The 15,417-nt window shown below is 43.2% G+C and overlaps 1 protein-coding gene across 1 annotated transcript; it reads right to left on the reverse strand.

Annotated features, from left to right (window-relative positions):
- Positions 1-1,068: 1,068 nt before the first annotated feature.
- Positions 1,069-14,785, reverse strand: fcgbp (Fc gamma binding protein). The gene is made up of 21 exons (XM_085364929.1): positions 14,740-14,785; positions 12,189-13,437; positions 11,736-12,078; positions 11,003-11,570; positions 10,305-10,903; positions 9,647-10,214; positions 9,144-9,409; positions 8,695-9,036; positions 8,014-8,587; positions 7,711-7,910; positions 7,324-7,465; positions 6,858-7,186; positions 6,179-6,758; positions 5,492-6,090; positions 4,543-5,110; positions 3,834-4,432; positions 3,134-3,701; positions 2,834-3,033; positions 2,355-2,735; positions 1,942-2,228; positions 1,069-1,078 (listed from the first exon to the last, which is right to left on the reverse strand). The coding sequence occupies exons 1-21, from the start codon at positions 14,783-14,785 to the stop codon at positions 1,069-1,071; spliced, it is 9,018 nt and encodes a 3,005-aa protein (XP_085221055.1).
- Between the last annotated feature and the right edge of the window lie 632 nt (positions 14,786-15,417).

Below are 15,417 nucleotides of genomic sequence, written 5' to 3' on the forward strand. Positions count from 1 at the left end.
ACTCCCAAAAATGACCCAGGACTGCCCCGCTCACAAGTAAACAACGCAGGCAGAGCTGGACTGCAGCGCTACTGTGAGAGGACATCATCATCATCATCATCATCATCATTATTATTCCCACGCTCTTTGTTGCCAGCGCCTCTTGTCAACATGTATTCCATAATGAACTATTAATCACGCTCATTTCTCCCCACTGGCAAATAATAGCCACAAACTGCACGGAACACAGTGAACTCTTTGTTCTGTGCTGCAATTTCCAGGCTTCAAAGAGAGGCTCGGTGCAATTAAGCAAATAAACACTAGATGGCCAGGGCAGACTGTCACTGTTGCAGTTTTCTCTCAGCTACATGAAAACTTTGTTCGCGAGGTGTTTTTCCAAGTCAGAGTGCCAGCTTTCTGTCCCCTGACAGCAAAGCCTGGCCGGGGTGGAGGAAGGGCCCCCCTCCCTACTCTAAGGACCTTTAGTACATATAGGTTTCTTATAATGGCATTAGGTTAGCATTACTTCTATTACATGTGCAAAATGTCATGTTTTTCCAGTTTAAATTGATACAGGTTGCTAGAGCTTCTCTAGAGGAAACACGCGAAGAATCACAAACAACCCACATACTGCAGAGAAAATATCTTTATTTAGCGGTCAGAACAATGTGTTTTTTAATAACAGACACATATTAAAAAGTATTGCAAGACAGGCAAGACAGGCAAGACATAACGGGAAAGGAGATGGAATAATTTTCTCCCCCACTAGATGGAGATATTGGTCAAGAATGAGCTCCATGCCTCTTTCGCCCCTTTCGTTCCCTCTTTTTTCTAAACCCTGGGTAAACAATAGAAGGCACAATCACCAGGAAGCAACTTAAACTATTCCATGAATCAAGACGAGGTGCTGAAGCAGGTTGAGTAAATCTGTGAACAAGCGAGATTCTTCATCCTGTTTAAGAGGGGAAGAAACATGGACGTGAGCCACTGTGCAGCTGTTTTATTCATGAGCAAGCATCAGTTAATATCTGAACTTTATATTTTATTACCTGTTAACCAGATGCTTTTGTCGGAACAGGACCAGCATCTCTACAGGCCACTGCAATGAAAACAAAAGGGAAAATGAACTTATAAGGAGACTGGAGCAAAGGAAAGTCGTGTCCACTCGGGCACAGCGGAAATTACGTGTGATGACTTTGTACATGAAATTTGTGTTTTAAAAGAACTGAGGATTAGCACTTGTTCTTATTAGAGTTATTTTCTTGTGTTCTCTATGGACTTGTTGAAAAAAAAAAAGCCAAATAAACGACAACTCTGAAAAACTCAAGTCAAGGGAGGAAAGAGACGGACAAAACTCTGCTCTCCAAAGAGGTGACTTAAGGCTAGGACACAAAACTAAACATGAGGGCTCAAATTAATATTGCACCCAGATGAGTCTTAAGTGTCCTTGGATGACAAGCAGTGATTGGATTGCAAGCTTGGTAGCTTTTGATGGCCATGCCTGTCAGCCTTACCTGCTTTTTAATCAGTAATTACCACAGGGGATTCTCTGGCATTTCTTAATTAAATTGGACCAAATGCAATTAAAAACCACACTCTCATTCCCTTAAAAGGGCTCTGTGGAGTCCTTGTTTAGTTCTTGCTGTTAAGAGAATAAGCGGTTGAATGGTCATAGCACCTTCCCATCTCTCGCTGATCTGTACTTGATTATTTCAGTGGTCAAATTAAGTTTGCAGTTTGCATAATACGGGGAAAGATAGCATTTAAGATTAAAAAAATAAACCCTCTAACATGGAGCCAAATAATTAAAAGTTAATATCTGGAGCTCTGGATCACTATGAGAGTAAGTAGTGAAGCGAAGGCTGATCCTGTCATAGCACTAAGTGTAGTACTATATCTTCCCCTTTAACCCCCATATATTTATACACAGGAAATGCTGCAATGTGTCTTTAAAATACTCACCATCTGGAAAAGTCCCCAGCGCTCCAGGAGCCGACAACTACAGACACATCAGTTGTGATTTTTCCATCTGCTGTCGTCATGTCATCTTTGGAGTCGTTATTGTAGTTACCACAGGCGCCGCACATTTTACCAGACAGGCTACTGTGAATAATGACGGTGACCTCCTGAGAAATAGAGTAAGTGACCCGCACAGCGGACGCCCTTTCGATGATCAAAGCCCTCTCTGAGATTTGGACAGAGAGTGTGCTTGTCACTTTGCTGGGAAGAGACACTTTCCTGCCATTTACCTGAATGACACAGATAATGGAACATAACTGTTATTATTATGGTATAAAATGTCTATTATTATCTAATATAGTATAAAACTGAGCTCAAACCAATCACATTCAATTTTTGCATAAAAATGTTCTCACCCAGGTCACGTGTTCGCTGTTCACTGCCACGATGGTATCGCTGAAGAACACATACACACTGGCAACAGTGGGAGCTGCCCCCTTGTTGCAGACCCTAACGTCCACGACCACACGGAACCACAGCTCAGCGCTCTCGTCACACAGAGACGCCACTTGGAAAGCGCCCTGTGCTCCTATCGCGCCTGACATACCATCAAAGGAGCTTAGCTGGCCATCACGGCTGACGACGCATTGGCCCTGCTTCAGGTGGCAACCCCTGACTCCGTCTCTGATATCGCAAACTTCCCCACTGGCACAGGACAGCTTTTCACACTTTACCATACCAGAGGCCTGGCACACACACTTTGACTTGCAGTCGTTGTCCACCAATTCTTGGCCCACCTGGGAAGAAGATGTTAAAAACTCATCATACAGAACTTGTCATAGCTCTATTCAGGTGTTAATTCAGTGACCAGAATATAGGGCTAGTCAGTTTTTACCATCAGATATCTGCCGTTGTACATACACCCACAGTCTTCCAGGACAACACACTGGACACCATTGAAAACGAAGCCATCATCACACTGGCATCCTTCAAAACAGCCCGGAAAACAACCAAACGGGGTAACAAAACTGGCACATGTCCCACTACAGGTGTCGGCACACAGCTCATAGTGACTGTGTGGAGGGCATGATGCAGCTAGAAGAGAAAACAAGGGCAAAAAATTTGTGCCTGAAATACAGAGCACAGATGAATACATGAGCTAATCTTCAGCTAGAGACTGCTGTGTGTTACTTACGGCAGAAAGAGTTGCTCCTCCACTGCTGGATTTGAACTCCTGCACTCTGGCAGGCCAAAGCGTAAGCCTGCACACTGTTACACAGAGTGTCTTTGTTGCCCCCCACAGCACAAACATCAAACACACAATCCGACAGATATACTGCTGGGTCAATGACACTGTGGCAGGCTTTGAAAGGCCCATTAGGCGCACTGATGATGCCGCAGGAGTCGGATTTTCCATACAGGACAGCTTTGGCCTGCTCACATTCTGGGCACTGTCCTCCACAGCCTCCACATATATACCCAGGTAGGTCCACCGTCCATGCCATCCCAAATTCATCAACGTTTTTGGCTTGTTTGCCACCAGGAAGAATGAAATCATCACCACCGTTCTTGTTGTAGTTTCCACAAAGACCACACATCTTTCCCTGGTATGTAGAGGGAACAATCACCTCAACATAATACACAGTGTCATAGAGGACTGTCAGTCCAAAGGCTGTTCGAACAATTATGTTGCGACCTTCCTGGGTTATTTTGAGACGCCCATTCTCCAGGGATAGCGGAAGGTTTAGTAGTTCATCATCCACCTTAAAGATCGAGACAAAAAAAAAAGAAAAAAAAGAAGAAGATCGAGACAAAAAATCATTTTTGGGGAAAAAAATGAGAAAAAATACAAGACATATTTACATAAGTATGTTTGATCAAGATAACAAACTCACAAAGACTTTCCAAGGCATTTTCTGCTGGATGTAAATGGCATAACCATAGACTGACACTGCCACTGACTTCGTCACAGCCACCTTTCCATTTCCAAACTTCTCATTCCCCTGAGTGACGGTGAACGGCGTCAGCTGACCTTTGTCATCATCACAAACCTTGGCCAGTACATAGACACAGGTACCCTGGAAATCAAACCTACGTCCATCAAAGGAAATGTAATGAGGATCACCGGAAGCCACACATTTGCCTTCCCCCTCTGGATAGCAGCCTTTCACTCCATTTACAAGCTTACAGATTTCTCCTGGACGGCACTTGGCCTTTTGACAAGACACAGCTCCATTGTCCCCACAAGTGCATTCCTCTGCGCACTTGTCTTCAGAATAGAAGACGTCTCCTTTTTGGTAGTACTGACCATCATAAGAGCACCCGCAGTCCTTCACAGGCACGCAGGTATCCCCGCTCAGGAGGTAGCCTTCGTCACACTCACAGCCTTCTGAACAATACCTGTGGCAGCTGGTAACGGGGGTTAAGCTTGCGCAGGTGGCTGGACAACCCGTGGCACACAGGCTGTAATGGCTGTTAGCAGGACAAGCCATAGCTGTGGGATGGAATGAGAAGATGGGAAAGCAAAGAAGGTAAAAGGTAAAAGATATTTTGAAACAAGAGACTTAATAAAACAGGCAAAAAAAAAAAAAAATTCAAACTCACGACAGAAGCTTTCTGCTCTCCAGGAGTAGATGGTGACTCCAATGCTCTGACATGCAGAGGCATACACTTCCACAGCATCGCACACTGATCCATGGTGCCCTTGATATTGGCAAACGTCAAAAACACAGTCCTCCATGTAAGGAGCTGGGTCCACACGGCTATGGCAATCTTTAAAGGGCCCTGCCTTGTCTGCAATAATGCCACAGTACTTGTTGGCTTCATACACTTTCTTCTGGGAGTCTGAACAGGCTTGGCACCACGGCCCTTGGCAGACTGATGAGCAGCCTGGTACAATGGCCACCTGCCAGCTGTCCCCCAGCTGTCTTTCATTAGACGTGGTGTTGCCGTTGGGCATTGTCAGGTCATCCTGAGCTTTGTCATTGTAGTTACCACACAGGCCGCAGACTGCACCCTGGTAGGTGCTGGGCAGAGTAACGGTCACTGTGCTCTGCCAGTCAAAGGTCACCGTGATACCAGCAGCTGTCTCCACTACAGCTTTCCAGCCGCTGAGGGACACCATCAGCTCGTTATTGTAATTCAGTGGCAACAAAACAAGCTGCCCGTCGAGCTGAAAAGCAGAAAACGAGGGAAGGAGAAGGGAATATTTTTAGGAGCTTATAAATTTAATAATTTTGTGGCCCTTGCTAATCCACTCTAATGTGCAGTTAAATCTTGATTTAATTAAGTGTGCCAGGATCAAAATTTTAATATGCAATTAAAGACATATGCAGAAGAGCATGAGGGATGTCAGAATTAGTACAATGACAAAAGGCATTATCATCCAACGATTTGAGGCTCAGAGTATCTCTTCTGTTTTTTATTTTCAATAAAGCGACTACATGCTGTGCCCTATTTCCTTTTCTCCTCTAATAGCTGCACAAAATGCATTAGGCATTCAATATTTTATTACATCGCCTATATGCTTCACATTATCCACATCATCACTTACCAAGACTTTGTAAGGGTATTCTCTGCTTATGGTGAGAGTGATGCCATATATGGAAAATTTGACGGTGCTTGTGTAGGACACGGCCTTGCTTCCCCGGTGGTCATTCTGCACAGTCACCTTGAACGGCACCAGCCCAGGCTGCTGAGAGCAAAGCCCTGCCAGCTGATATACACACGTGCCTTGGAAATTATACCTGCGGCCATCAAAAGTGCGGTAGTGCGGGTCACCTGAGGCCGAGCAAGTGGCGTAACTAATGGGTCGGCAGGCGCGCTCTCCATCCACTACAGTACACTGCTCTTTGGCAGAGCAGGAAGCCTCACGGCATGCCACAATGCCCAGGGTCATATCACACTCGCACAGGCGATGGCAAGCTTCATCATCCCAGAACTGCTGTCCTGGTTTGTAGTAGCGACCCTGATATGAGCAACCACATGTTTTTGCAGGTACACAGACGCCGGCGCTGAGGACGTAACCCTCGTCACACACACAGGTCTCCACACAGGTCCCGCTGCAGACCTGCTTTTCTCCAGTTAATGGGCAGGATGGCTGACACGGGCTGGCGCAGTCTTCGTAGTGGCTGTTGCGCGGACAGTTCATCGCTGGTTATGAATTAAATAGAGACAATCAGAAAATAAGAACTACATATTTGATTTGAATCATTAGACGAAGAGTTTTTCAAATACTTACGACAGCCAAATTTTGTTCTCCAGTTCTTGATTATTATTCCTTCGTCACGACACTTATCACTGTAGGAGGCCAGAGCCTGGCACAGCATCTTTTTGTCCCCCTTGTTGTAACACATGTCATACACACAGTTGTTCATGAAGGCCTGGGGGTCCACCTTTTCATGACACTTCTGGAACAGGCCGCTGGTCTTGTCCGCAAGAGCCCCACAGAACGCCTCGGTTTTATAGAGCTTAACATCGTCGTTGTCACAGGTAGGGCAGTTTTTCTCACATGTGTCCCAGCAAGGATGTTCCTTGTCCTGTTCAGGTGCTAGCCAGCTCTTGCCCCACTCAATGACTGAGGAAACTGGTTTGCCTGCTGGATTTAGCATTTCATCAAGAACATTAGCGTTGAAGTTGCCGCACAAACCACAGACCAAGCCAAAGTAGCTGCTGGGAAGCTTAATGACAAGGTACCAGTTCCAGTCATAGGAGACAACCAGACCAAAATCTGTCTCCACCTGTGCAGTGTTCCCTCTTTGTAACACTGAGACTTTACCATCACCCAAAAGTACAGGAAGATTCAGCAGCTCCCCGTCCACCTTTAAACAAAATGCACCAGAACAATGGATACACACATATATATATGTACTGTACACAAGCAAATGTCAAAAGTAAGCAGGCAAGAAACCGAAACTCACCATGACTTGACCAACTTGGTTCTTCTGGATGGTGATCTGGTAATCGTACACAAACACATCTACATTTCTGACGTAGGAAACTGCTGTGTTGCCTCTGTTGTCATTCCTCTCAGTGATCAAAAATGGAACTAGACCATCCAGTTCGCCGCACGTCTTAGAGATGACGTACTTGCAGGTCCCCTGGAAGTCATAGTTGTACCCATCAAATGTGTGGTAGTGAGGGTCGCCCCAGGCCCAGCAGGTGCCTGTGTATTTGGGGATGCACGTAGCCTCGCCCTTCTCAACTCGGCATGTCTCCTGTGCCCGACACTTGAGATCTTTGCAGGGATCTGCAATGGATAAATAAAGAATAATTTTCAAATAGCTCTTTAATTGAACCCTAATTATTCAAGTTACTGTATTTTTTTCATTTACCAGTAAAGATTTATCAAATGGGTAAATACAAAATACAGTGTTTGTGTCTTGCCTGTGTTGTAACATGCCCTGATTCCGTTCTTGACCATGCATTTGGTGTCTTGAGGACAGGAGTGCTTTTCACAGATGAGGCCTTTTCCTGGATTACATGTGCACTTTCTGTTACAGTCTTCCTCATACACAACATCACCAGGCTGGTGACACAGAACAAGGTTCATTAGACATGGAAAAAAAATACTCATTAGAAACTAGTGAGAAAACATTATTTCATGCCTAATCAGCAATTTAAACACTAAAATTTTAAGAGCAAATCAAAAACCATAAATCAAACATCGAAATGTCCACCACTCTAGAGAAAAAGCATTATTTCTATATCAGTATTTGTTAAAGCCACTTTGACACACAGAAAAACTATATTATTGTAATTCCTCAGTCATACCTTATAAGTTTTTCCATTCTCATAGCATCCACACTCAATCTCTTTAACACAAGTCTGTCCATTGAATAAGAAGCCAGCATCACAGTCACAGCCTTCTGTGCAGTTGGAGGGGCACTGAACAATCTCTGTGAGGCCAGCACAGGAGGCGGAGCAGGCTTCAGCACACACTTCGTAGTGACTGTTGATCGGGCATTTCATGGCTGAAATAAAGTATCACAAGAGAAGAGAAATTATTTTAGAGATGAAGCCAAAATAGTATTAAAAGGGTATAATAAAGATGAATTTGTGAACTTCATGACTTACGACAGAAGGAAGGCGTTCTCCAGTTTTTGACATCGGCTCCTACAGCGTGACAGTTAAAGGCGTAGGCTGCTACGCTGTCACAAAGCACCTTTCCATCACCATTGGAAGCACACAAATCAAACACACAGTCAGCAAAATATGGCTGAGGGTCCAAGATGCTATGGCAAACTGCAAAAGGCCCGTTGGGATTGGTCATTATACCACAGTAGGCGGACTTTGAAAACACTGCCTTGAGAGCTGGGTCACATTCAGGACAAGAATTCCCTTCGCAGCCATTTTCACACACAACATTGGGAATGGTGACCTTCCATGACTTTCCAAACTCATTCACGTTATTGGTAAGCCTACGATTGGGCATCTCGAAGTCATCGTTTCTGTCCCCGTTGTAGTTGCCGCACAGGCCACAGACCTTACCACGATAATTACCAGGTACTGTGACTGTCACTTGATAGACCAGATCATAAGTGACAAGGAGCCCAAAATTGGTTGCAATAACATAACGATTGCCTTCTTGATGAACTAGAATGGCTCCATCATTTAGATTCATAGGAAGGTAGCTCAACACGCCATTTACCTAAAAGCAAGACATCTGTGTTAGTGCAAGAAATAACTCCACATCAACATTTGTATCTACATAAAAGAAGTAATTACAAATTTCTTTAAAGTAGGCCAACTACTCACCAGGACTCCAAACATATTGTTCCTCATGATGAGAGTGAAGCCGTAGACCTCCACGGCAACCAGCTTGGTTACAGACACCACCTTTCTGTTCTTAACCCTGTCCCACTGCTCATTTTCTACCTGAACGGAAAAGTCCACCAAGTGGGTACCTTCCAGTCCACAACTCTTGGACAGTGTATAAGTGCAGGTCCCCTGGAAATCAAATTTTTTACCATCAAAAGTGAGGTAATGGGGGTCACCAGCAGCTTGGCATACACCCTTGCCAACAGGGTGGCATTTTTGGACACCATCTTCTATTTTACACTTCTCATTAGGGCCACATGTGAACTTCTTGCACTCAACCTAGGAAACAAACAAACAAACAAACAAACAAAAAAATCCAACCAGGTCAGTAAAAAGCTTCATCTAAATGATTAATCTTTACTTTTCCCTCCTCTAGTTTCCTTTACCTCTCCTCCTTTTTTGCAATTGCACTCCTCCTCACATTGCCCATTGGGATAAAACACTTCTCCAGTTCGGTAGTAGCGGTTATTGTGAACGCAGCCGCACTCCGATAAGGGAACACATGCATCTCCGCTAAGGATGTAACCATCATCACAGGAACAGCCCTCCACACACTGAGCTTGACAGCCTTTAGGAGGAGTCAGACTTTGGCAAGTCGCAGGACAGGCGATTGCACAAATTTCATAGTGGGTGTTGGTGGGACATTGCATCGCTGTATACAAGGGACATAAAAGAGCCAATTCAATTTAGAGCACAGAAGCAGGCAGCCATTAGAAAAGGTACATAAAACCTGAGGGAAAAGAAGAAAAATTCACTGAAGTGTGTAACATAAAAAACAAGACAAACACTGTTTATTCTACCTTTTCCTTTTTTCCAATTCATGAAAAATATACTTATTAATTAATTATTTTTCAATGGAAATTATCTATAAAATGAAAGCATTTCTCACCACAGAAGTGAACCGTTCTCCAGTTGTACACATTGGCCCCTGCAGCCTGACAGGCAGATGTGTATGCTGTAATAGCCTTACACAGCACGTCCTTCCTGCCCTTATATAAGCATACATCATAAACACAGTCTTCAAAAAAGCTAGCTGGATCAACCTTGGCGTGGCAGTCGCGGAATGGCCCTTTTGCATCTTTTACCACACCACAGAAATCATCTTTTTCATACTGAACTTTCTGATTAATGTCGCAGTCAGGACAGACCCCTTTACAGCCTTCGACACAACCCGGGATCTCAGCCACTCGCCAGCTGGTACCGAAATCTACTGGCGAAACGGGTGTTTTACCATTTTTCGGGATCAGGTCATCCTCAGGTTTGCCGTTGTAGTTGCCACAGAGGCCACAAACGGCACCCATGTAGTTGCTTGGCAGTGTTACAAACACGGCACTGTCCCAGTTAAAGGAAACTTTCAGGCCAAAATCAGTTGTGACGACTGCATACCAGCCACTCTTGTAGACAGATATCTTTCCCTCCTCCAGGGTGATAGGCAGATTGACCAGCTCGTTATTCACCTGAAGCCAAATGAAACATTCAGTTTGGTGAAAATAGGACCACAATTCACAGAATTAACATTGTCATATTAAACACTAGGTACTTCTTACCATAAGCTGGCCTTTGTGTGTCTTAGTAATGATAATGCTGAAGGAGTACACCTTGATCTCTACTAACCCGGTGTAGGCGACCACCTTGCTGCCCCGGTGATCATTCTGCACTAGGATTTCAAATGGCACTAACTCTGGGTCCTTGGAACAGAGTGCAACAAGCTGGTAGACACATGTGCCCTGGAAGTTAAATTTCTTCTTGTCAAAGGTCATATAATGGGGATCACCAGTGGCCTGGCAGGTGCTGAAAGACAATGCTTGGCACTTTCTTATGCCATCAACCACTTTGCACTCCTCCCCGGTCCTGCAGCCCTTTTCCTCGCACTGAACCTGTCTGCTTCCAGCTACACATTTACACCATTGCTTGCAGCCTTGGTCAGCCCAGAATGCCTCTCCGGGAGGAATATATCGACCCTCATAGGTACAGCCACACTGAGCAGCAGGAACACACTTATCTCCGCTTAAAACAAAGCCTGCTTTACAGGTACAGGTCTCCACACAAGGGCGTTTGCATTTGGAGGAAGCATTTGGGTCCGAACATGTGTCAGGACAGGCGCTGCCACAGAGCTCATATTGGCTGTTTGCTGGACATTTGGCAGCTTTAGTGAGAAAAAAAGAATAATGTAATTAGTAATTCTAACAGTTAATGAAAAATAAATGTCGCTTAATTAAATTGTTAACTTAGTTAAATTACTCACGACATTGTGCCTTCTTCCTCCACTCTTGAACCTGGACCCCAGCAATCTGACAAGCTTCAGCATAAGCCTCCACTGCACTGCAGAGGAAATGTCGCAGACCACCTCCCATGCATAAATCATATTTACAGTCCTCTATGTATGGTAGTGGGTCAATGATTTTATGACATTTGCTAAATAGGTCAAGTGCAATGATGCCACAAAACAAGTCACTCTCCCATGTTTTCATCAGGCTGCTTTCACAGTTATCCAACCCATCTGTACAGCCATCTCTGCACTGAGCTTCCCCAAGCCCTGGCACCTTCCAGCTCCTACCAAAGGCCAGAGCTCCACCTGCCTGTGCGCCAGAGGGTGTGGTGAAGTCGTCACTGGGATTTCCATTGAAGTTACCGCACAGTCCACAAGTCTTACTAGCATAACTGCTGCACAAAGTGACCACAAGCCGTTGTTCCCAATCATAACGGACTGTCAGACCAAAATCGGTCTCAATGAGCACAGAGCTTCCGCTCTTATGCATTCTCAGTTTGTCATTATTCAAGGTTACTGGCAAACTCCACAGAATATTGTCAATCTGCCCAAATGAAAGATGAAAAGAATTATTTACTACACTGCATTTTGATAAATATTATTTTGAAATAATAAATAATAATAAATAATAATAATAAATAATTAAAGACAAGTCAGGATGTTTGAAAAATTAAACAGCTTTTTAGCAGTAATAAATTGGAAGGCTTACCCTCACACGCCCAGTCTCGGACCGAACTACTGTGATGGTAACATCAAACACCTTCACTGTGACCATGGCAACATATGATACCTTGAGATTTCCTCTGTGCTCATTCTGGGCGAGGATCTCAAATGCAGGGAGACTATCACCCTTGTCACAGTTTTTAGAAATGACATATGTGCAGGTACCCATGAAGTTAAAGTGTCGTCCATCAAAAGTACGGTAGTGAGGATCTCCCACTGCCCAGCATGTTCCAGGATTTTTTTTTACTGGAACACAGGAGGGACGGCCATCCTTCATCTCACACATCTCATTGACCCTGCAGGTGATGCTGCTGCAGGACAGAGATGCACTTCCTGTTAAAAAAAACAAAACAATAATTACTCACATCAGTCTGCTTAATAAATGTGAAATATTACTGGTGAAGGAGTGGGGGGAATGCTAAACATCAATACTGTGTGCTGCTTACCTGGCTGCACGCACTGTCCTAGGGACCCATAACCGTTCATCTGACTGAATCCTATACTGTAGAGAGCAAAAGGCGAACCTGAGCTGGACAGGGTGTGTTTGTTGTTGGTAGGGCTTTGGTTGTAGGATATTTCTGCCCAAGAGAACTCTGATCCTTCAATCTTTTTCCACTGCACATCACGAGGCAGCTCTGTATTATCCCAACGGAGTGTTGCTGCTGCACTGGTTTGTGCTACAACTAAAGCTTTGTTTTCAAACCCAGCTAGAGCCTCAAATGAGTAGGAAAAGCAGAAACGGTCTGTGGATATTACATTCGTCAAGAAAGGGTCGTAGTACAGTAACCAGCTATGTTCCACACCATTGAAGAGCAATAGGACCTGGATGCCATGATCAGCCTGAATGGACAGCGCGTCAGGATTGTGGTACTGGATCTCTATTGTCTGCCCTGTGCTCAAACTCAAATCATCTTTACGTTGGCCATTTTGGACAGTGACACTTGTGTTCTGGGAGGCCTGAAGGTAGACACTATCAAAATTCTTCTGGAAACTCAGGGGAGGCATGACGAAGCTTGTTCCCCAGCTGCTTACTGGCAGTAGATGCTCATAAACATGGTTGCATTTTGCGAATCTCCAGGTACAAGTGTGACCACTGAAAACGGCAACAGGGTGTTTGGAGGAAACTCTGGTGCCTGAAAGTTCATATGAACTCTGAAGCTGGACACTCTCATATGGCTTGAGGTTTAATACCATTTTGCTGTTTTGATCGTAGACACGGTTCTCAAACTTGATTGCCCCTTGTGGGAAGATCTCAACTTCTTGGGCCTCTTTTCCATTTGTCACAGAGAACTCTTTAAATGTTGCATAGGGGGTTCCAGGAGGTGTAAAGATGAAATATTCTGTACCCCATTCACTGACTGGATAGATCACAGATGTATCTGCTGTGTACAGCTTGTAGTTGAAGGAGGTTACAGTCACATCTGCGGAGGCTTCAATACGCACTGTATTGGAAGACTTCGTGCTACCATACATTTCAACGCCATCGGGGAGACTGATGGTAACCACCTCTCCAGCATTTAAAGTTTTTTCTTGCTTGAAGCTTAAGGGAGGTACTTGCACTGTCACTTTAGTATTTGCCTGAATAGCAGTGATGTGGAGTTGATATTGGGGAGTGTCATAGTGCTGAAGATAATTCTGTAGGAAGGAAAGGGCAAACTCCCTCCCTGCCCATCCAGCGCTAGATGGACCTGGGAGAAGGTGAGAGAGCAGGAAAACAGCAAAAAAACACAGAGTAAGAGCTTTTCACATTCTCAGAAACGAAAAAGGCAGGCATCATCTTGTGCATGATGAAAATATGTCATAAAAGCGTCAGGAAATTAATGAGACAGTTTTTGCCAAAGCAGTCAAAGGATTCTCAGGCTGGCAATACAAAAACACAGCTTGAGAGTTCTTGGATAGCATACAGATTACAAAGAAACAATATGACACCAAAGAGAGAGCGGCTGAAAAATGCCTCCATTTCAAAGTTACAAAGGCTGGGATGAATGCTACTCTATAATGAATGGATAGCTTCTTTCCTTGATAACAATTGTCAGAGATTTAGACGAAGGAATAGTCACTTGACTGCTTCTCTGGAGCACTCAATAAGTCACTTGCGCAGACAATATAATTGCATAATGGAAATATTATCAATATCTGCGCTTTTGCTGTGAAAAGACCATATTCTGGGCTCAGTCAGGGCCTGAGGGATTTAGATTACACTCCTGTTTCATCCATTCAGTTTTAATAGTGCCAACTCAATAGCAGCTAAAGGTAAATGCTATTCCCAACAAAAGCAAATTTCAATTTAGATGGCTATCCTTTATGTGCCGCACTCTCAAATTCTTTACCTGTTTAACATTCTGCCTCATTCACACAAACACCTAGTGTGGTGACACAACAATGCTTTCAAATCATGAGACTGGAATCTTGGATAAATTGCTTCAAATTGAGCAAAAAAAAAAAAACCCCCCAAAAAACCCAAAAAACAAATTGAGCAGTTTCATTCTGCAAGGTTTGTGTGGTTTGTATCCTGAGATTCTTAGTTTTCATCCATTTTTACGAGGTAATTAATTTAAGGTGACTGGAATTAACACACAAAAAGAATATATAAGAATATATATATATAGTTTTCTATGAACAATTGAGTGAATTGATTCTTTGCAAGAACTGAACTGATTTCCTGCTTTTATAGTAATATTTGAGCTGGCACAATGGACTTCTTTGAGAAGTAGAAAATTAATCAAGCATTCAACCACTAAAAATAATTTTTCTGTTCAGGAAAACAACTAAACTATAATTAGTAACTGTAATTTGGCATCATAGTAAAAAAACAACAACATTTTTTCAGCTGTTTTATAAGCATTTGAAAATTCATGGACAACAACAACAACAACTATATTTTAGAATTAAAAATATAATTGAAATCTACGTGGACACACATCTCGAATTGAGTTGAAGAAAAGAACAAATGTATCCAAGCAAAATGAAGAATGACCAAATATACTTACAGCTGAGTAAAGCTGCCAAAGCGCAAAGTATCAACAGGGCTCCCATGGCTGAAGGAAAGAAATTCTTGTTTTAATTGCTGAAAGTTTTCTGAGTTATATTATTTAACCAGCCTGAATCTTAAAGAGCCCAATGCTTACCTGCTTCGAGCAATGCTTGGGATGATAGGTCTTTCACCTCGATCTTTTTATAGCCTAATGGGCAAAAGCAACAACCAATAAAAAAACACGAAATGTCCACAACTCTAACAAAACAATACCCTTCCTCTAAAACAAATTTAGGCAGAACTTGGTTGACTTGCTGTTTGTTAATATGGGTGTGACGTCTAATACAAACTATAGGCCCATGTATGGAATGAATCATTTATATTTTACTGTGTGAGCACACTTTGGTATCTGTCAAGAATTCTTAGATGTTTTTAATGGTCTCTGATAAACTTTTATTAAAAAAGAAAGAAAGAAAGAAAAAAAAGTATGTTTTTTTTTAAGTAACTCTTGTTCTCATTTTCTCTTACATAAATAATAAAACATAAAGCTTGACCCCATTTTACAAGTTTTCATCAAAATAAAATCTAGTGACACTCAATATCTAAACACTGAGAGATATAGGCTAATTTTATTATCAGCTGATATCCAGTTGTATATTCTGGTGTAACCAAACAATATAATCTGTTTTAGATT

The sequence above is a fragment of the Diplotaxodon limnothrissa genome, linkage group LG11, assembly GCF_057381915.1.
Source record: "Diplotaxodon limnothrissa isolate DT_005_m linkage group LG11, D_limnothrissa_male_GT1.1, whole genome shotgun sequence".
Taxonomy (NCBI): domain Eukaryota; kingdom Metazoa; phylum Chordata; class Actinopteri; order Cichliformes; family Cichlidae; genus Diplotaxodon; species Diplotaxodon limnothrissa.